Source organism: Electrophorus electricus, chromosome 16, assembly GCF_013358815.1.
Source record: "Electrophorus electricus isolate fEleEle1 chromosome 16, fEleEle1.pri, whole genome shotgun sequence".
Lineage (NCBI taxonomy): Eukaryota > Metazoa > Chordata > Actinopteri > Gymnotiformes > Gymnotidae > Electrophorus > Electrophorus electricus.
This window is the reverse complement of record NC_049550.1, coordinates 14,694,054-14,717,387: the sequence shown is the minus strand read 5'-3', so window position 1 is coordinate 14,717,387 and position 23,334 is coordinate 14,694,054. Positions and strand designations below refer to the sequence as shown.

Sequence of the window (23,334 nt, the reverse complement as noted above, 5' to 3'; positions counted from 1 at the left end):
GCCAATTAATATGTTTCTTTTGAATATTATATATATATATATATATATATATATATATATATATATATATATATATATATATATACATATACACACATCCCTGCTTTTCCTATTACCATGATTCTATAAATTTGTCACATCATTAACTTGCTAAAACATTCTAAACATAGGTGAGAGCATATGTATTGTTATTCCAAACAATACATAATTCTGTCTTGCCTGATATAGAGCAATGCATGGAAACATTAAATATATTTTCCAGAAAAATGTTGTCAAAGATTTTCTTTTAAATACTTTTTTAAAAATCCTTATTATACTGTTGGGGTATATGTGAGCAATATTTTCTTTACCTCGTAGATTAAAGTAAAGATAAATAAGCAGGCTACACTCCTGACCAATAGTTTCAAGTTTCAAGTTTGTTTTATTTGTCACGTACATAGTCATACACAGTATAACTCGCAGTGAAATGGTTTGAGAGTGCAATACTGCTATCATGCTGAATCCATTCAAATAATCATTAAGTAGAAGGACAACACTCGTATAATATGATGTAGTAGTTTATTTGACTTAGGATTCAGGCCTTCATCATCGTGCTCGTAACACTGAATCATCAACCCACTTATATTTAATGATAACAGGTCACTTCCACATCATCAAAGGGTTGCAAATATTTGATGTCATTAATCATAATACAACCTGATATCCACGTAAAAGGATAAGCTACATGCAATGAGTATTACAAATCTACTGGTGTTCCAAACAAAGAAAAAATATTTAGAAAATGTTTTTATTAAAGTATATAAGTGGTCCTCCCATAGCCAGATCTCAGGGATCTGAGTACGTGGAGCTTATGTAAGTATCATCATCTTCCTCACCTGAGGAAGAATTGGCAAACACATGCGCATTAAGAAAAAATAAGTATGTGAATGTACCATGAGATTACCATGGGAAGATTAGCTATATTGAAATTCATTCTGTGATTGCATGACTGGTTTTAATATAATACATCTGTCAGTATGCTGTTCAACAATACCAACCTTGAACCTCTAATTTAGTTACAATTGACGTGCATATTTTTAGGTGCACCAAATTCAAGATTTTAAGCTTCTTGTAAGCAACCTACCACAAGTCAAACAAGCACATACAACTTCTTATTGAGTGTGGTATTGATTTGTAGTAGGCTCATAGCTCTCCGTTTTCTCTTTAGTGGAGCAGGACAATCAGGTGCTGTATGGAAAGGAAGGTTTGCTACTGAATTTCACATTCCCAGTGTCTGTGCTTGACCAGAACCCAGTTTACCTTTATCATTTTGAGGAAGCAATTCTGAAAATAACTCCCCATTATTTTTCTTATATTCTACAATCTATAATATCATCGGGGAAAGAAAAATATTGAAAGATCTGGAGTCGGTCCTCCTGCATTGTAGAAAACCCCCATACTGTCTTTACCACTGCCAGCAGTGCAGCCTATGTCATGCTTCTGATGTCCGAGATCTGTTGGTGGATGTGGAGAAACAACCACATAACTGGACTGGAGTGCTAAGCAGCACAGTTTCTACGTAATAATAATAATAATAATAATAATAATAATAATAATAACAATAATTTCAGTTCATGTAGCACCTTTCACAAATGATGAGGGAATTCTCCATCTACAGGAGAGTCTACAGTCTGATCCTATGTGACTTGTGAATGGGAGGAGACGATAACTGAAATGAATAAAGTTCCAGAACTCAGTCTGCGCAGTGTTTGTTTTCTATGAGGATTTGTGATATTTATGCAGTTTCACACACCTACACAACCTCTACCAGACTGCTGTCCTTGTGCATACAATGTGTGTCAGATGTACTTTTCTTCATGTGGAACTTCATGTTTATTTGTGAATGTGATTATGGTCAAGGATAAAAACATCTGCACCTAAACTGTATTTTTTTTCTGTATGTGAAACATATAAAGCAAGAAATATTTTCCAAAAGGTTTGGAAATGCAATGTCACAGGAAGAAGTAATGCTTCAAATGCAGTGCCACCCCAAGAAAGCTAAAGTCAGTTTTCATGTCTCAACTACCTGGTCTTAAATGGCATAAGGTTACCTGCTAAGCCCAGCTGAAATGGAATCATACAGCTCCAGTAACTCCAGTCCCCCATCCATTCCACAAAGCTTTTTAAGGTATCTACAGAATAACAGCCATTATGTTTTATTAGGTAATTGTTGTAAAATTTCTCATCACAGCACTGCAACACACGACAAGTTGTTAAACAGCAACCCTGTTACAGAATTCAGGGGTTCTTTTGAAGTGGATGGTGTATCTAATCCCCCCCCGCCCCACACCTTTTCTCAACCTAAAACACGAGTGTGATAGTGATAAAAGATGAGAACATTCATTTTTAATTTGTATATTATTTTCCTGTTTGTGAAAGAAACACAAGGACATTTCTAAACACCTTATCACCCTAAAAAAGGAAATGGTTTGAATGCAGAGTCACCATGACTTACTTCAGTGCACTCACACTCTGAGCCCCTTGTCATGATGAAAAGCCGAATTCAGTTCCTCAAACTCTAGACTGTGTTTCAAAATAGGAAAAGATTAACTGGTAAACCATCTGAAATACAGGCTTTTACCTCCATAGCCACAGTGAGTTTTCCTCTCTTTCAGTCTGCTGATAATATGTGAAGGTGGATTATAACTGCATACATTTACTTGTAATATGTACAATCACATATAGTTTTTAATTTATTTGTACTTTCTTGAGTATATTAAATAATTCCTTAATACATTGTTAAAAGATAAAGAATTCTAGAAAAAATAAACTAGGTGTTAATAGAAGGGAAACAGTTACGCAGACTGAGAATATGAACTATATGTGTAATGGCGAGCGGTAAGGAGGCGTACGCATGTGTGGAGAAGAGCAAGATTTATTCAGGGCAAATTCAGAATCAGAGTCGTAGTCGTAGTCCAGGGTCATAGTACCAATACGGAGAGTCGGAGAATACATGATAAAGAAAACAAACGTGGAGGCAAACAAGGGAAGCAGGCTATAACAAAGACTAGGGAAAACTCAGGGCTAACTGGAATAAACGGGAACTTTACTTTTTAATCTAGAATATTTTAGCCATAAACATTTATTCCATTTCTTTTTATTTATTCAATTTCGGCTTTGTTTTGTTTTTTAAACCAAAATGATCCAAAAAAAGAAAAAGAAAATTCTGTTCCTGTGCTGATAGATGCTGGACATACTAAGAAATTCTTGCTCGGTTCTATAAATTAATCAGACTCATTTGTCCTTTAAGCTCTACATATCTCTAGCAATATGGAAATTACAACAGGGGTTTAATAGCTACTGTTAGGCTATTGCATTGAAATGTACTTAAATAAAGATTAAAGATTTGTTAAAATGTTCTGTTACATTGAGGTAACAAACATGTCTTCTCCTGCCACCCCTCTCAAAAATTAAACAAAACATTATATTACATTATTTATAGGTCCAAATGTTTAAACAGGTGATCATTTGTTTAATAGAGATGATAAAGAGAGCGTCTTGGTTGCTGGGCGCTAAGCTCTTCATGGTCTGGTTCATTTTCTCATTGGAGTGCTAAGTATTTTTTCTTATAAAAAAATACTTTTTTTTTTTTTCTTATATTCTACAATCTATAATATCATCGGGGAAAGAAAAATATTGAAAGATCTGGAGTCGGTCCTCCTGCATTGTAGAAAACCCCCATACTGTCTTTACTACTGCCAGCAGTGCAGCCTATGTCATGCTTCTGATGTCCGAGATCTGTTGGTGGATGTGGAGAAACAACCACATAACTGGACTGGAGTGCTAAGCAGCACAGTTTCTCCATAATAATAATAATAATAATAATAATAATAATAATAATAACAACAACAATAATTTCAGTTCATGTAGCACCTTTCACAAATGATGGGGGAATTCTCCATCAACAGGAGAGTCTACATAAGCAGTTTCTGATCCTATGTGACTTGTGAATGGGAGGAGACGATAACTGAAATGAATAAAGTTCCAGAACTCAGTCTGCACAGTGCTTGTTTGTTTGTTTGTTTTATGCTTTTAAACTATTAATTTCACACCTAACACTCCATCCACCACCTCCTCATCTTTTGTATCTTATATCTCTTATATCTTATTAATATTACTATTTATACTTATTTTTACTTTGTGTTTCTATAAATCTCACAGCAACTAATGTCTGAAACATTAATCCATATGTTGAGTTTAATAATTGTTGAACATTAGTCTGTCACCCTGAGCAGAACAAAACACAAGATCTGATTAAGTAATACAAGGTAAGTGTGCCATGAAATTGACTTTGCATTGTTTACATAAATAGCTTATAAGTGGTAGGACACCATTTTGTAAAATAATAAACAAACTTTTGTTCAGTAGAATTCAAATTGTCATGGTCTTGCAAGCACCAAGCCCAGGGAATATGCCCACTTCCCCCCCCACACACACACATATACCTTGCAATATCCCCATTCCCAATCCTCTTATTATTTATTACTTGATCCTTGGTTGCCTTTTTGGTTCTTCCTCTTAAGCCCACATTAATGCTCATCCAGTGCTGCACATTGTTTCCTCATTGCTGTTACTCTTGACGCCCCAAGTGTTAAGTTTGGAGTGTCTTAATTCTCTGTCGTAAGAGACACAAACACAGCTCAAGGCACTGTCAGAAAACCAGAGGTACGGAAAACTTGCACTTGCGACTTGCTCCCTCCCTGCACCTGTCACACACATCAGTTTAAATATGCCAATAACAATATGCCAGAATTCCCATATGGACACTGTAGAAGTAATGAAATTGGAAAACCTGCACTGTACCGCATATGTGTCTGTAGGGCCTGATCATGAGTATGAAAAGGAGTGGTTAGGCAAGGAGCTCCCAGGAGAGGTAATTTGCCTCGATTATGTGTATTGGGGAAAGGAGAAGTGCGCAGCATCAGTGATACTAGCTGAAGGCCCGCCTACTCACCAAAAGGAGCGTTTTGCCGTGGCATTCTCACATCCTCATGTGTCAATCACAAAACTGAGAGGCCTCGAATGGGAAAATTTGGGGCCTTGGGTAAGAGCAGAACAGGAAGGTGCATGGGAAATTATTGAGCAGGGAGAGGAGGTAAATAGCTGCACAGGAACAAGAAGACAATATGTGCAATTTACCCTCAAGGTTACAAGATGTAGAGGTGGTAGAAAACCATGAGGAATGGCAGGAGCAAGCTTTCATTCCTCTTCCTGAGTCCCCCATCCTAAAAAAGGTTCCCAAAGTGTTGTGGGCATGAGGGAAGAGTGATGTAGGCTTGATTAAAGGAGTAAAATAAAAATCACACCTAAGTCGGATTACAGGCCCAAGCAACGTCAGTATGCCCTGAAACCGGAAGTCATAGAAGGCATTGAACCAGTGTTCAAAGACCTCCTGGATGCAGGAGTGATAGTGTCATGCCCAGACTCGCCTGTACAAACCAATTTTCCCTGTTAAAAAAACAGGTCATAATGAATGGAGGTTTGTACAGGACCTCCAAGCAGTCTGTATTGACTGCTTGGAGGTCCTGTACAAACCTCCATTCATTATGTTACACCAAGAGTCCCAAACTCTCCAAACCTGCACACAATCCTCTCATCTATACCAGACGATAGTAAATGGTTCACCGTCGTGGACCTAGCTAATGCCTTTTTCAGTGTTCCAGTGCATAAGGATAGCCAGTATTGGTTTGCCTTTCAAAGGGAAAACCTTCTATGTTCACACGCTTGTGTCAGGGGTACTGTGAATCTCCCACTATTTATAATGATGCCCTCAGAGACAGCCTAGCACCACTCCAGTTACCAGAGGGCAGTGTGCTATTGCAGTATGTTGATGATTTACTTCTGGCCGCACCCACCCAGGAACAGTGTAAAAGAGATTCCTTGTGCTTACTCATGCACTTGGCCGAGACTGGCCACCAAGTCAGTAGGTGTATGTTACAATTTGTACAGCCAGTAGTAAAATTCTTGGGTCACATGATTTCTGGAGAAAGGAAGGCACTGGCCACTGACCGTTAATCAGCCATCGCTTGCATTCCAAGGCCCACCACCAAACGCCACCTGCTTTCATTCCTAAGAACGTGCTCATACTGCCGTACCTTTATTCCTAATTACGCACAATTGGAAGCCCCATTGAGAGTCATATTCCCAACAGGGGGCTCTTAAACCAGGGTGGAGTGGACCACAGAGGCAATGGAAGTATTTGTGGGGTTAAAACAGTCCCTCCAAATCACACCCACGTTAGGTATACCAAATCCAGACAAGCCATTCACCCAAACAGTTGACGAACGAAATGGGTGTATGACATCAGTTCTCCTGCAGAAGCATGAAGACAGAAATAGGCTAGTTGCTTACTATTCCTGCAAAGTAGACCCGGTGGCCACAGGCCTGCCACCATGCCTAAGGGCAGTAGCGGTGGCTGAAAAGGCCTTGTCTGCGTCACGACACATCGTGGGGTACACCCCACTAATCCTACTGGTTCCATACGCTGTACATGCACTTCTTAACAACCACAAGATATTACGCCTCACTAAAATATCAAATTGCTTTGCTAGAAATGCCTAATGTAACAGTTCAGCAGTGTACAATGCTAAACCCAGCATCCCTCCTACCTACACCGGAGGATGGGGAGGATGATTGTGTGACACTAACAAATCATCTCTCTTCCCCTAGGGTTGACCTCCAGGATGAGCCTCTTGAGAATCCTGATTTAGTGCTGTGCGTAGATGGGAGTGCATCCAGAGACCCAGAGACAGGGAAGCTGCAGATCAGGTATGCAGTAATCACTGCACATAGTACTGTTAAGGGAGAACCACTCCCCTCACATTATTCAGCCCAGGCAGCTGAACTGATTGTGCTAACAGAGGCCTGTAAAATTGCTAAAGATAAAACCATCACCATTTATACAGATAGTTGCTACGCCTTTGGTGTAGTGCATGATTTTGGCATGATTTGGAAACAGAGAAAATTCCTCACTAGTTCAGGGCAATATATCCAGCACCATCACCTTGTTGTGGCCCTGCTAGACACAATCACCTTACCAACTGCTATAGCTGTGTGTAAATGCACAGCCCATACTAAAGGCACAGACGAAGTGTCAAAAGGGAATCACAGCGCTGACTTGGGAGCAAAAAGAGCCACCAAGCTTCCAGTGACACTGCAAGCCATGTCAGTTCCCATTACTCCCAATTTTGAAATATCCTGAATGCAGCAGAGTTCCTCAGCAGAAGAAAAGGCCACCTGGAAAAGGACTGGATGCACTCTCAGTGATAACATATGGCGTGGACCCGATGGCAAACCTTGCCTACCACGCTACATGTTTCTTTATATGGCTACCATTGCTCACGGGTGTACGCCCATGAGCAAAGGGGGAATGACACAACAAATAATGAAACATTGGTATACAAAGGGGTTTACAACTTACTCTGAAAATGTTTGTAGCCGCTGCATTATATGTGCACAGAACAATGTAGGACAAGAACAATCAGTGCCTCAGGCGGCACACCCTCCACCACAAGAACCATTCCAACACCTACAAATGGACTTCATAGAATTGACACCAAGTGAAGGGAAAAAATACTGCCTTGTTATTGTGTGTATGTTTTCTAAATGGGTGGAAATGTTTCCTACAGGGAAGCAGGATGCTGAGGTGGTAGCAAAGCTTTGTTGACCGAAATTATTCCCAGGTGGGGAATTCCTAACAGAATCTCCAGCGATAACGGTACCCCATTTGTGAATCAGGCATTAGACATGCTAAGCAAATACTAAGGCATAGACATGTGCCAGCATTATGCCTACCACCCCGCTAGTGGCGGAGCAGTGGAAAGGGAAAATGGCACACTCAAATCCAAATTGGGAAAAATGTCAGGAGACAAGCCTGGCATGGACTAAGGCACTCCCACTGTTGCTCATGAGCATTAGGATGGTGCCAAAGGCAAAACATAGTCTTAGCCCATATGAGATTCTGTTCAGACGCCCACCAAATGCAGGATTCAGAGGAATGGGAGCAACCAATCAGCTGGAAGGAGCCATATCTGATGTCATGCTTTCTGATTGTGCTAGACTGCATGAATCTCTTTCCCAGGTCCAGCTCCAGGTGAAGGCGAATCTTCTTGGAGAAGCAGACGGACCACTCCATGACCTGAAGCCCGGGAGACTGGGTGGTGATTAAGGACCATAGAAGAAGCCTGTGGAACAAACCACGGTGGCTGGGAACAACACAGGTTCTCCTGACCACTCACACTGCTGTTAAGGTCCAAGGAAAGAAAACTTGGATGCACGCATCACGTTGTAAGAGAGCTCCTGATCCAGAGAGGTGATAAGGTGACTGACCCAAGGGGGGAGTAGGGAGGAAAAGGCTGCGTGTCACCCTTTCATCCCTAAGGTATCAAGACCAGTCAACCCTCACCTCCCTCAACAGGATGCTGATCCCCGATGGGCCCAGAGACTAGTGGCTACCCCAGTCAGAGTCCTTATTCCATCAGAGACAGTTCAGGACAAAAACTCAAGTAGGACAAAACGAGAAGCAACCATGCCTCACTGGTGGCATGGATATCATCTGTGGGACCCCTGGACAACCCCAGGGGCAACAATGGGTTGGACTCTACTACCTGGCGGCAGCATCGCTGCTACCTTACAAAAAATAAATGGGCTGGCATGGCAGACACAACTTTTAGCAAACGAAACTGAAGTGGCTTTAAGAACAAAAGACAGGGAGTTGTCTGCCCTTTGCACCGCTGTCCTTCAACACAGGCTTGTTCTCAACACAATTTTAGCAAAGGAAGGGGGAGTGTGCAAGGTGTTGGGCACTGACTTAACCGATTTAATTACGGCCATGAGGGACAGTGTACCTCCCCCTGCAGAAGTAGAATCTCTGTTATCTCAACTTCAGCAGCAGTGGGGCCCATGGGGCCAGCTATTACTCCAAATTTTCCTCCCCGTTATCTGTGTAGTATTATTGCTCTTGTGTGTTGCTCCATGTGTGTTGTCCTGTTGTTCCAGGGTTATAGCCCGATTAGTCGCTCCACAACTGTTGTCATTTCCCTACAATAACGGGAAGGTAGATGCCCTGGAGTTGCAGGATGACTTCGACCCAACGAGGAACCAAACTTAAACCTTCTTAACGACTGGATGATGGATCCCAATACTTAGAAATGCATTTATGAACTTTATTATTATGCATGTTACCCGTTTCAGGACTAGTTTCAAATGAGTTGAATAAGCTTATATGAAAAATCATGTTAGGTAGTGATAATGTGTGATATTACCAAAGGGGGGAAATGTGAGGGAAAATGCTTAATGCTTGCTTAAAAGAGGAAGTAAGAAATATGTGACCTTTGCCCTTGTCTTGACCAGTCTGCAAGAAAGGTGAATAGAGAAGTGATGGAGTATGTCAGTTATCGCTTAACTGTTGCTGGGCAGGGGTGCAGCAGCAGGGAGTAACAACTTGTTTTTAGCAGGAAAGAATGTTCAAGGAGACTGAGATGCCTGGCACCTGGAGTCACGAGATTAGCACATGAGAGAACAACAGGGAATGGTGGGGGTATATGAACTCATGTGAGAGAGAAGTTTGAGGCTTCTCTCCCTCAGTGCATAAGGGACACAACCAATAAAGCTCGCTCATCTGCACATCTGGCTCAAGTCCTATTGATTTTTCCTACACAACACTTATGTGAAACTATAGTATATGTTCTTTACACACACAAAAAGTACTCACTAGCTGAAAAATAAAAAATCAATACTTGACTGCTAGGGAGGATTTCCAAATGACCAAAGGTTGAATTTATGCAAGAAATGCCCGTACGCCGAGTTATTTACGGGAATGTTGGCTTAACCCTTCATGTTCCTAAGGGCAGTGCAGTCACATTTATCCTAGTGATGTATCACAGAAGTGAAGTATGTTATCACATAAGGATTATAACTGCAAGAGAGTCGGATTAAATGCTGGAAGAGTTGAGTTGGCAAGAGCTCAGAAAAAAATCTAAATTGGAATCAAAAATTGGAATCTAATCAAACCAGGGGGTGGGGGGAGGTATACTGTATACACTCAAATAAACAAGCTTGTGTTTGCGTGTCAAGGTGGAAGGTGTCCTATCTCCTTCTTGTTAAATCTGGTGCTCTGTGGTTGAACCCAGAGAAGAGGTGTGTGTGTGTGTGTGTGTGTGTGTGTGTGTGTGTGTGTGTGTGTTGTATAAAAAGTTTTGGTTTTGCCCTGTTTCAGGCACTTGTGCATACACAGGCTGGATTGGACAGACAGGATGCATGTGGACCTGCTGTGGCTAACAGCTACACTTCTCTCCTTCCCACTGCTTACACTATGTGACCCGCTGTAAGTATACACAACTTTCATTATGCCATAACTCATTTATAAACATTCATTTACTTTTTAAAGTTAAATGTCTGGCTTTATGAAAAACATATTCAGCTGAGACCAGAAAATTTCATTGGATGTTATAATGATGGAATAACAAAAATGTTACTAACAACATAAAATAAAAAAACATATCAATAAATAAAGACCTTTTCCTATGCTCCATATGCCGTGGTACTCTTCAGCTTTTAGAAGTGTTGTTTACAAAGTGTTTTTATAGCAGTAATATTAACCGGAAATTAGAAAGAATGACCTCATTCAGAATTGGTGTGTGTTCTATATTGCTGAATCACTGGTTAAAGAGCAGTATGGCATAATTTTAACAAATCCTATTGATTTGGACCCGGAGTCACTTTATTCTCTTTGGACCCCTGCCGCTCTAAGTATTTCTTTTTATAACGTGGTAGCCCAAGTGCTGAAGGGCGTGGAGCAGGACGCACAGACTTCCTCGACATTTAATGAAAACATAAAGACAACGACACTCACAAACACAGAATACAACATGGTTAACACGGTTACATTTAACAACGATAAGAAGAACATTTAACATGAACATTTAATACATTACATCAGCAATAACCGACAACACTACACACAAAGACAAGAGTTTAAATACACAGAAGACTAACACAATACAGGTGTGTGCAGGTGTGGCTATGAAACAGCCACATGACTCGCGGGAGGCGAGCGTTCCATGACACTTTTAATTATTTATTTAGCTAGTTAGTTAATTAGTTAGTTAGTTTAATTGTTTCTTTATTTTTTCTACTGAAATGAAAAAAATATATGAGTTATGTTGGGTGCGTTTTGCTGCACCTTATGAAGTTTTCATTTGCTCATCCAATGACTTTATCTTAAGCCATTTTTGCAGTGTGAGCAAGATTCAAACAGCAACAACAGTGAAGAACATGCTTCACACAGGAGGCAAAATACATTTTATACATGCCTGACAAATAAGGCTTTTTTAAATTTCAAGATAAACAAAGGGATTTGTTCAGCTGAATATTATTGTCCTTGAAGGGTTAAAGGTCAGCTTATCTGCTTCGTTGTCTACAAAGTCATTGTCACCTCAAGTAGATGTTTCTGACTTTTTACCAGTGTGTCTGAACACATGATAAAGCTGATGATGATTTAAGCTACCCATTTTAAGATCTGTGAACTAAATGAGTTTCTGAAGCAACACATACTTGCAAAACAGTCAAATATCAGCTTGTAACTTGAGACTTTTGAAGTGTTTTTGGAGATGTATAAGGCAGTGTTTGGATATGGAATAAAATTACCAAATTTTGTCTTTGCTCTTTCAGGTACATCATGTCAGCTCCCCAGATCCTGAGGGTGGGCACGCGAGAGCGGGTGTTTGTGCAGGTACAAGATTACCGAGGTCAAAACCCACTGCCTGTCCAAATCACAGTGACTAACTTCCCCAACAGACAAAAGGATCTCTTCAAAGACAAAGTGACACTAAATTCTGCAAACAAATTTCAAAGTCTGGTGGATATAGAGGTGAGACCGATATATTGGATATATTTATGTGTATATTCATGGATATAATTATGTAGTATTCCATCTGAAATATTCTTCTCATCAGTGAGTATTCCATGACCTGTCACTGGTTTCATTAACAGTAGTACTGTGACAAATTGTGAGGTCATTATGCTTTTACCAAAGGATATTATTAAACTGTAGAGCCAAAAAAGCACAAAACTGTAGCTGATCAACGTGTTGCAGTTAAAGCAGTAGAGATGGTTAAATAAACATTCCTTGGCACACATCACACTAAAACCATATCTACTGTTTGTTAAATGTAAACGATATGATTTTAATTTAATTTAATCAATATTTTCTTTCTTAAATGGGTTTTGTGTAAACACTGTGATATGCAAGGGTAGTTCATAATACGGCAATTAATTCATGCTAAATGACGGTCCAGCCTACAGTGAGCCTACTACAATGAGCCTAAAATAAATGCATATTTTGTGTGAATGTAAATTGTAAATATCATGGCCCCTGATATTCAAACAGCCTAGCCATTACACACCTGTTTACTTTCATCAAGCACACCAATGCTCCATTCTTGGCATTTGGTTTATTTCACTGCTGTTTATGCCACAGAACAACTGGCAAAAATGTCAAAAAGCAACTGCTTTCTCAATCACAAGAATTTACATTCTTCTCATTATTGAGAATTACAGAGAATTAAATGCATAAGAACATGTATAAGAACACTCCATCAGCTTTTCCTTGTGTGCAGGAAGGGATGCATATAAGCCATCTCTGCTCAGCATCACTATCTAGTGAGACAGGCTTAGCTTAACATTACGATCATCCCTGTTTGTATACAAGCACATTTTAATGGAACCACTTACATTTGAAATAACTTTACATTTAAAATGTAAATTTACTTACATGTTAGAAGCAGCAGAGGAGCAGAACCCTCACTTATGAAATACCACAAACAACAATAACATGAGCTGCTTACTTTGGTCAAGTTTACTTTGGAAAACAGTGTGCTGATGGTTTTTGGTTGACTGGTTTGTTTTGTTTTGTAGAAAGCCCATACAGGCATTTAGTTTTTTGATATGGGCTATTCTTTGGCTATTTTGACTGCCTTTTTTCAGGTTCTAAAATACTGTGTTTCAATGATTTCAATACTGAACACAAAGATTGGTGGAGTTTAGATTGGGTATTATTTTTTAATTTCATTTGTCACTTTACTCAGAATATAATTATAATATAATAAACTGTAACATTTGACAGTGGATGCATCCTTTCAGTAATGGTTTTGAAAATGTGATGGATGTTACATTTTATATTGCAGATTCCCTATGAAGAAGCCAATTTTAATTCAGACTCTGCAGAAAAACAGTTTGTTTATCTGAAAGCAACTTTTCCTGAGAGGTCTGTGGAGAAAATGATCATGGTCTCCTTTCAGTCAGGATACATATTTCTACAAACAGACAAGACAATATATACTCTAGATAGCACTGGTGAGACATTGATATTATCACCTTATGAAATGCTATAGTTTTGTTCCTCATTTGTCCTTAGAGGAACATTATGCAATGCAGTATCATTGACAAATCTTTTCTTTGTGAATTATCAAGTAAAATACAGAATATTTGCCTTGAATGCTGAAGTAATGCCTGTAAAACAACCTGTCCAGGTGGAAATTGTGGTAAGTGTTGAAACAGATTCCTATGAATATACAACTTACTTTATTCAGCTAAAAGCACTGACTTATGTAGCTAACACTATAAATAATGAGCCGTAACAACATAAAAATATAATCCAAGTTAATAGTGATAACTACAGCCATGTTTCCATCCAAACAATAAATTTAAGCAGTATATTAAATTGGAAATAAAGAAATTTTACAGAGGTTCTGGCTGCAACATGTGAGAATAGAACTTATTTCTGTTACAAACTGGGTTATTTATTCAGCATGTTTTGAAATGTATTTCAATTTATTACAATAATTTTTATTCAAGTTTCAAGTTTCAAGTTTCAAGTTTGGTTTATTTGTCACATACATAGTCATACACAGTACAACACGCAGTGAAATAGTGGAGAGTGCTCTGTCCAAACTGAGGAAGAGAACCAGGGGTGCATAGAGAAAAAAAATATATATATACAGATAAATATATATTCTATGTATGTACAAAAATATTAAAAAAAAAGGCAAGCAGAAAAAATGTGAATGTATTTTATTATACAAACTTGGATGAAAGCATAGTACACTAAGAATATATTTAAACTGCACTCTTATTTAGAGAGATAACAGCCATGTTTTCATGAAGCAGTCATGAAATGAAACGGAATTCTGGTCATTGCTGTTTGCCATGGTGATGACAGAGTGTGGGGAGATGTGTATGTGTGTGTGTGTGTGTGTGTGTGTGTATATATATATATATATATATATATATATGTATATATATATATATATATATATATATATATATATATATATATATATATATATATATCCAGTGCAACTTCCAATGAGAACACAATTTGAGCATTAAGGGCCTTGCTCAGAGGAAACATAGCAGTAGTGGTAATCAACCTTATGATTACTAGTCAAGCACCTTAGCCACTGAGCTACCACCACCACCTAAGACATATGATTTTATATCATTTTTTTCCCCCAGAAATCCTTTACTAGTATTTTAAAATTGCTACAACTAAGTAGTTAGCTGTTGCTTAGTCGTTAATATATCCTCTATATAATTTCTGTATGATCAGCCAATAATAATTTCCAAACTCCTCCAGTCCTTAGTGTTCAGACTTCTTAAGACTTAAATCTTACTATAGCTCCTGATAAACAGATGGCATATCTCATGGTATGTCAAAATGCCTTGAATGAACTCTATACCATGATGCTTTACTAAAGACAAAAAATTATTAGTAGTGCCTGGGAGACCTTAATTGTCATTAATTGTCATTCAGCCTGGGCTGTTACAGAGTTTGTCCAAGTTAACACTTTTTTAAGACATCAGGATCCGTCTGGGCCTTGTTTCCCAAAAGCATCATAATTTTCCCCCGCAAGCATGTTCACCCACTCTCCCTGTAGCCTCCTCCCTGACAGCAACGTTTCAGCAGATAGCAACGATGCCGCCTGCCTGAAATGCCGCGAGGTTGTCTTGCTGCTCCAGTGGCAGGTCCATGGGAACCCACTGTGCTTTCCCCTCCAGTGCCAGGCACAGGTGGGTTGCACTGACAGCTACTTGCAGCTGTACAGCTCCCACATGACCTCGCAGTTGTGGTGTGGTAGGTGGTTATGTGTTGCCCTCATCCCTGTCACACCGGGAGAAGGCGTAATGCTCGGCGTAATGCTCCTCCAAGCATAACGACTGGGAATCCCTTCCTCCAGGCGTAATGCTCAGTAACCCCTTCCTCCATACTGCTTCTTTGCCTTCTGCTCTCAAGTTCTTCAAGGCATCAGTCGATCCAGTAAGAGCAGTCCCACTTCTGACACTATTGTAGCAGCAGTGGTAGCGAAGACATTGAAGAGCATATTCTTTGTTTGCTATGTGCGCGCTTTGTTAAAGGTGACACTGTTGGAGAAGTAAATGTCTTTCGCGTCTTCTCTACTGTCAGTGTTATAATAATTACAATAATGCTTTATACTATTATTTTTATCTTTAGAATGTAGCATATATCCAATACTGAAATCAATTCATGGAGATAAACCTTTTTGTCACCTTAGCATACATTTAAATTTAAATATTGCCTATTAAATGGAAGCAACACTTTAGTGACCACTTTATTTTAAATAGAGGACATCAAACAATGCCATACCAGGTTTAATTGATTTTTACAAAATAAAGCACATATTACAATTAATGTTGATTAATATTTGAATTGAAAATTATTTAAGTGTAAATAAAAGTAAAAAATAAAAACTAAAAGTATTCCAAAATGTATAATATCCCCCTATGTTTGTAGACTCCAGATGGATTCATCATTAGCAGAAAGCAGTATCATCCAGGCACAAAAGTGGAAGAGCACAAACTGGGAAATCCCAGCAGGTCAGTTCTGTTGGGAAGCTACTTCCCATTGACTGCTGTCCTACATAGCTCCATGTCCATGACGACACGAAGCAAACATGACGACATGGACTAGGGATCTCCTGACCTAACATACCCAATTCCGATTATTAGTGTATTCTTAGCTCTTTAACTGACTGAATCAGGAATGTAGCTCTCCAGAAGATCTCAGACATAGACTGACATAAAGAAATAATACATTTTTCTTACTGATGAAATATTACTTTTTTGTGTTCTGTTCTAGGTTTTGTTTTTGTTTTGTTTTTTTTATTGAAACCAAATTAGCCTACAGGACAAATAACTTGTTTGCTAAATACAACTACCAAGTTATATTTTGTAATAAATTACATATTTGAGGGTAAAGGAGGCACTTTCCTTGCTTTTTTTAATTTAATGATTTAAGCTTTGAGCGAATACTCATGTTAATGTGCAGTGGAGGCCAGCTGTAGACTTTGAAAATGATCACGTGAGCAATGAGGAAAAAGAGGACAAAGATTTTAATGATGGATCCCTGTGGAGTCACGGCAGCTGCTTCAATTCAATATTTACTGGGTCATGAATGAACTTATTATTACCATATGTATCTGATATTGAATGTACTTATTATTACCATATGTATCTGATATTGAATGTACTTATTATTACCATATGTATCTGATATTGAATGTACTTATTATTACCATATGTATCTGATATTGAATGTACTTATTATTATCATATGTATCTGATATTGCATGTACTAAGCAGGATGCGGGGACGAGTCGCGTATAACAGAAACATACGTTTATTCATACGGAACACAAAGATGTAGCACATAAGCTAACGTAATGTTAAACACCGACACCAGACAACAGAACAATAGGGGGTCTTAAACACACGTAAATGAGGACCATAATTACAAACAGGTGTGACACATGGGGGGTGTGGCCACATGGACGAGCATACATATACACACACACACACACACACACATAAACAAATACACACACACACAAACACGCATGGGGTGGAGGGGCCATACCGTGACAATTATTACCATATTAACTGATATTGCATTTGTTCTTGTGTTTACAAAGGTTTGGCATTTGGAAAATTGCAGCAAGCTTTAAGAATAACCCAAGAAAGAATTTTACAGCAGAGTTTGAAGTTAAAGAGTATGGTAAGACATTTTAGCTTTAATGTTAAAACAAACAAAAAGGAGAGGTTAACTTGGAGTCTGTATCAGTATTGTTTTATTTTAACTGGGTGAGATTACTGCTATTCACAGAGCACTTTTCATACAGTCATAGTAATTCATAATGTATTGAGTGTTTCTGTTTTGTCCTCATTCCAGTTGCTATAAATTGAGCAACTAAATGTAATGGAGGAAAAATTAAAATACATTTAAATGTGCTGTTATATGTGACTGCAATAAAATTGCAATGTTTTCCATACATTCTATAATCTAATTAGGTTTGTGTTCATTGTACTAATATTCTACTTTGTACAGATTTATCAATATATTCCCTTTTGCATATATTTAATGAATATTTTAACCCCTTTTGCTAGTACTTCCCAGTTTTGAAGTGCAGCTGACACCTGAAGACAGTTCCTTCTTCTACATTGATGATGACGAGTTCTCTGTCAGGATTAACGCCAAGTAAGAACTGACACACACGTATGTTTCACTATTTCAGTCACTTTAAGAAACTCACAGTAAATCAGCAATGCCGTCTCCAGTGGGATCCACAAAGTTTCCATCTGTCCATCAGTCCGTCCGTCACATCCCATACCACACACTGTACTATTCATTTATTATGATTCATTTTTCAGATGGGCTCCCTTTTGGAGTCTCACTCCTAGCAAGGTTTTTTCCTTATAAAACTACTATCACATTTGACTTGCTAATGAATGGTCTATACCTGTGTATACCTGATTTGCATGCTATAAACACACTTGTGTCAGCTTATAAAGGGCATGGTCGTTAAACCATAAATGAAACCAGGTGAAATATCTGATTGTTTCTTATGGCTGGTCATAAACTTTATTCTTTTCTTGTGCTGCTGCTGTTTCCTTTTAATTCTTTTAAGGTATTTGTTTGGCAAAGACGTCGAAGGCAGTGCTTTTGTGGTGTTTGGCATTTTCAGTGAAGGCAAAAAGATAAACATTCAAAGCTCCCTTACAAGAGTTAATGTAAGCCAAGGGATATACTGTTTCACACACTTTCATATGAGCATATCTGAAATGTAAAGTAACTCCAGACCAGATAAAATGTCTGTAGAACAGTGCGTGTGCATACAGCTCCTGTTATACTTATTGCCTGAACTCTGTCTGAACCTTAGATTCATAATGGGCAAGGGACAGCAAAGGTTACCCAAGGTCAAATCCTCGAGACTTTTCCAAATATCAGAGGACTTATTGGGAAAACACTCTATATATCTGTTAGTGTACTCACTGATACTGGTAAGTCAAGTGCAGTGCATCAGTCACTTTCTACTGGGGTTCTCCTATTACTGGGGTTCTCCTTCTACTGGGATGCTCCTTCTACTGGGGTTCCACTGGAGATACCACTGCTCTGTGGTAATTTGTTTTGTAAATACATCATTGACATACCATCACTAATCACTAAAATACAAAAAGTTTAAAATATTAGAAAGTAAATTTGACTTCAGAGTTTCCAAACAACTTACAAAATTAATTTTGTGTTTCAGGAAGTGAAATGGTGGAAGCAGAGAGGAGGGGTATTCACATAGTTGAATCCCCCTATATTATTCACTTTACCAGAACTCCCAAATTCTTCAAACCTGGATTGCCTTTTCACTTAATGGTATAGCAATGACATATTAATCTCTCACCAGTATTGATTAATTACATGAGTGCAATAATCAGTCACACACCAGTATTGATTAATTACATGATTGCAATAATCAGTCACACACCAGTATTGATTAATTACATGAGTGCAATGATCAGTCTCAAATTCTCAAAGTTGTCATATGCACCTTAAAGCCCCAGGGAACCAAAGTCTGTGTTTTCTTTCTAATTAGGTTAATAATCTTCTTTGGGCAGAAAATGTAAATATACCAAATTTTCCCGCTGAAAGCTATTTCTCTGCAAATTAACAGTTTTTTTTTCTCAGAATTTCTCCAGTGTAAAATGCATAATTGAAATGTTGGATTATGTGAGGTATTATTTCTTAGGAATTATTTATTTCCTTATCTTGTAGAATCATGATTTAATTCTAAAAATATGAAAATGGACTTTACATTAGGTTACACTGGCATAAGACACAGGGAAATAAGACACAGTAGTCAATGCTAGGCTATTTCAAAGTGAAGTCCATGAAGGATTTTTCCCCCCATGGGGATGGTTGTGCCTATAGTTTCGTCTTCATTGTGATAAAAAAAACATACAAAACTTCCCTTCCACCAGCACTCGTGAACAAGGCCTATCTGGTGAGGCAACTTTAGAATTATTGGCAAAATCCTCATTGGTAGGTTTGTACCTATATGGTTTTATGCTCAGGATTCTCCCTGTTTGTGCCATTATATGAACCAACATGAGTAGTGGTCAGTGATAGCAGGCTGTCAATCAAACATCCTCATATATGTCAATCATATATCCTCACATATTACGATTATGGCCAGAATAACTCTATATCACTGCTATATCATATTTAAGCTTTTTTAGCAGAATTAGCAGAATGTCAAATATTTTAATGACATTTAAACATTTTTAATAATTTTATTTTCCCTGGGACCTTAAAAGCAAATATGGTGTACTACAAATATGTATTATAGAAATACTAGAATACTAGATAATAATTTATTCATGAGACTATAATGAGATTAATTATTAAATAAGTCAAATTCAACATTAATTATTAACAAAATTATAATTATTTCTGGGTTTTTTGTTGTTGTTTTTTTTATTCAGTTTTTACACCCTTTGACCCTCATTGTCCAACAGGTCTATGTAACAAACCCTGATGAGACCCCAGCACAAGGTGTTGATATGTCAATAACCCCAAGCAATATGAAAGCCAAAACAGGTCAGAATGGAATGACCCAGTTCATCATCAACACAGAGAAAGGCAGCAGAAGTCTAGACATTACTGTAAGATTCATTTTATAAACTATTACTTGGAATTTCTTAGTTGGACTGTGACATGCTAACAAGACACTTAACAAACACTAAAAGCCAGAAGCTTGCAAATAGGACAGACCCTGAACTTGATTTTTCGTTATGAGATATGCAGGTTTATGACTATATGACACATGTGTATGTTACACTTTCATCCTCATAAAGGAAAATCTAGGCTTTGTTGACAAGCATCTACAAATTTCACTTTTAAAACATTATTTTTTAAAACTATACTGCAATGCAAGAATTACAGGGCATAATATAAGATTTCTTTCAGAACCCTTAATATACTACTAATACCTGTCCTATTATTTCAGACATATAGTAAGACCTGCTAAAGTACAGAATGCATATTTTCTTGTGAAAACACTATTTGACCCATTTATATATAGCATGGCATTTTTGTTTCTATGAAAATCTTATTGATTCCTGCCTTACATTGTTTCTTAGTAATATTCCGACTCTTAGTAATATTCCGACTTTGTGGAACCTTTTGTAATTAGATGGTAAAGAATAAGAAGCTTGAACACATGCATATAATATACATTGCCAGTCAAAGGGTTATTTTGATTTAACATTTGATATAACAAGGCTCTTCCTTACAGCCTTGAAGCCTTGAGGTAAATGTAATGGTCAATTTGTTCTACCAGGTGCAAACAGAAGCTGACAGACTCACAAAAGAAAGGCAAGCAGTAAAAAAAATGACGGCCCAAGCTTACACTTCCACCTCCACAAACTACCTACATATAGACATACCTAACGGCGAGCTGAAGGTTGGGGATGTTTTCACTATGAAGCTGCATTTCGGCACCAGTTCTAGCGTAAACCAAATCATCACGTGCTTGGTGAGTAACTTGCACAGTAATGCACACATGTACTCAGACATTCAGTCCAGGAGCATTTGATCATGATTAACATCGCCCAGTGATGTGCTTTTGCTGGTGAGGATTATATTGCGCCATGTTTCCACCCTTGATAAACTAGATCTTAAGTAAAGGGCAGATTGTTCGCGCCTTGAGTGAAGAGAGGAAAGGGAATGTCGTACTTGCTGTGCCGATCGACATCACCAAGGACATGGTCCCCTCATTTCGGGTGGTGGCGTATTACCATGTGGGATCCTCTGATGTGGTGTCCGACTCAGTCTGGGTTGACGTGAAGGACACTTGCATGGGAACAGTAGGTCAATTACTAGTCTGTTTTTCCCCATTAAATCAACAAGTCAGAAAATGTCATTCAAATGCATTTAGATTTATTTTGTGAGACTTCCATATAGTTTTCATTGTAAAAGCCATGTCATACTATATGTACAGGGTTCATCTCCAATAACACAACCACATACATAACACAGATCATATATCATACATCCTACAACAAGGCAATTGATTTAAATAATACAATATAATTATGATGTATTGGTATTACCCTAATAAACTGGCAAATTAAAATTATGTTGAAATTGATTCAGGAAATCTTGATTAGATTTTAATTCATCTCAACCATGGCAGCACCAGTGTGGGGTGCTGTAGCTCTTCCTAAGACAGCCATAGCACCGCCCATCATTTAGAATTTGAAAAATAAATAAAAACATTAATAAAACAAACCGAATATTTTTACACTAATACGCATAAAGATAGCACAGGTGATTTGATTCAGCCAGTGGGCACAGCACACATTGAACTTTTGACATTTACTTTCATGTCCTGTTAGCCAGAGTGCAATTGTTTTGTAACTTAGCATGAGCGAGATCATATAGCATCGTTTTTTATTTCATAAAAATGTCCTAAAAGTCCTAAAAGCTGCAACTTGTAAATAGTTGTTATTGATCAACTACCAAAAATTAGAAATGCCACCCACAGACCCACACAACTTTACAATTAATGGAATTTTTATTGATTAAACAGCAATAATATAGTAAATAAAGTATTAAAGGATAGGATGATTTAGGGATATGTGGATATTGAACAGAAAGAAAAAAAAAACAAAAATGAACAAATCGAGACTCATAGTGGACCAAGTTAGATAATTAAACATAATTAATCTTTTTTTTTTGCTTATTAATAAAACAGGGATGAGAGGGAATTAATGGGAACTTATTACTCAGCAGAATGGAGGTATAATGGAATTCCCTTATCTAATTTTAACACGCAAGAATTACAGTTACCCAACCAGCATCAAGAAAAATATAAAAGAATAGTTGTGCCTTATGGTACAACTGGTTTGATCAGGTCGGAACCAGCAGTCCATGTGGGCAGTGGTTGGGCTGTGCTGGCAGTTTGTTCTTTTTTTCCCTAAACTCTAGTTTCAGTTATTATTTTTCTAATTCTTTCTAAAAAATCCCAACACTCTTTATTCTTGGGTTTAACAAGCAGATCTAAAGGGGGAGGGCCTGAGCCTAAGCACACTCCCATCTCATACATATCATGTCATTGTTTCAAAATAGAAGGGTCGAGTTCATCATTGTTCTTGCATAGTTTCAGACCTCATAGTCTTCAAACATGGTTCGCGTAACATAATGGAAGATTTAAATACTTGTGAGGTTTACAGGCAGATAAAATGTATTAAACACATTATGTCACAGTTGGATTCAGTAGAAGGTATTGTGAAATATAAGTCCTTAACACAACAAATTACAATTATGGCCTGAGATAGACACTGATACTGGTCTACATTTTATTAGCTGTTTTTATCAAGGTGACAGAGTTGACATGTTTAGAGTGAATTAAACAAATTCAAAAGGAGATGTAAGCCTTGGGTAACTCCGCTGTTCTTCTGTCACACAAAGCTTAAAGTTGAAAAGGAGGGAACTGACGCATATGAGCCGAATTATGAGATGAGGCTAAAAATCACAGGGAATTCTGGGGCTAATGTGAGCCTGGTAGCTGTGGATAAAGGCATCTATCTCCTCAACAACAAGAACAGACTAACACAGGCCAAGGTCAGTAATTACAAGCAAGCTATAGAAATCATCACTGTTGGTGCATAATTTCATATTCTGAGTGAGACTCCTAGAATGAGAAAGTTCATGTGATGTTGAAATTCTTTCTTGAATTTCACCAATAGATCTGGGATGTCATTGAGAAGCATGACATAGGCTGCACAGCTGGGAGTGGTAAAGACAGTATGGGGGTTTTCTATGATGCAGGTCTGCTGTTCACCTCAGGCACGGCAGGAAGCACAAATGACAGAACAGGTATGGTAAAGGGTCTTTTCAGTCCAACAGCACTAAAGATTTGTTTTTAAAAAAGCACAGGAGCAGAAATA

The 23,334-nt window shown here is 38.0% G+C and overlaps 1 protein-coding gene across 1 annotated transcript in view; it reads left to right on the top strand.

The window, feature by feature from the left end:
* The first annotated feature begins 10,280 nt into the window (after nt 1–10,280).
* The window catches only part of LOC113567925 (complement C3-like), a 33,426-nt gene continuing 20,372 nt past the window's right edge, over nt 10,281–23,334 (top strand). Inside the window, exons 1-15 of the mRNA XM_026996068.2 lie at nt 10,281–10,363; nt 11,710–11,908; nt 13,224–13,392; nt 13,510–13,580; nt 15,851–15,933; nt 17,028–17,110; nt 17,500–17,590; nt 18,021–18,123; nt 18,273–18,393; nt 18,642–18,757; nt 19,900–20,046; nt 20,724–20,918; nt 21,058–21,249; nt 22,856–23,008; nt 23,134–23,263. Of these exons, the coding sequence (XP_026851869.2) occupies nt 10,293–10,363; nt 11,710–11,908; nt 13,224–13,392; nt 13,510–13,580; nt 15,851–15,933; nt 17,028–17,110; nt 17,500–17,590; nt 18,021–18,123; nt 18,273–18,393; nt 18,642–18,757; nt 19,900–20,046; nt 20,724–20,918; nt 21,058–21,249; nt 22,856–23,008; nt 23,134–23,263 (1,924 nt within the window). The 5' untranslated portion in view covers nt 10,281–10,292. The remainder of the gene's footprint in view (nt 10,364–11,709; nt 11,909–13,223; nt 13,393–13,509; nt 13,581–15,850; nt 15,934–17,027; nt 17,111–17,499; nt 17,591–18,020; nt 18,124–18,272; nt 18,394–18,641; nt 18,758–19,899; nt 20,047–20,723; nt 20,919–21,057; nt 21,250–22,855; nt 23,009–23,133; nt 23,264–23,334) is intronic.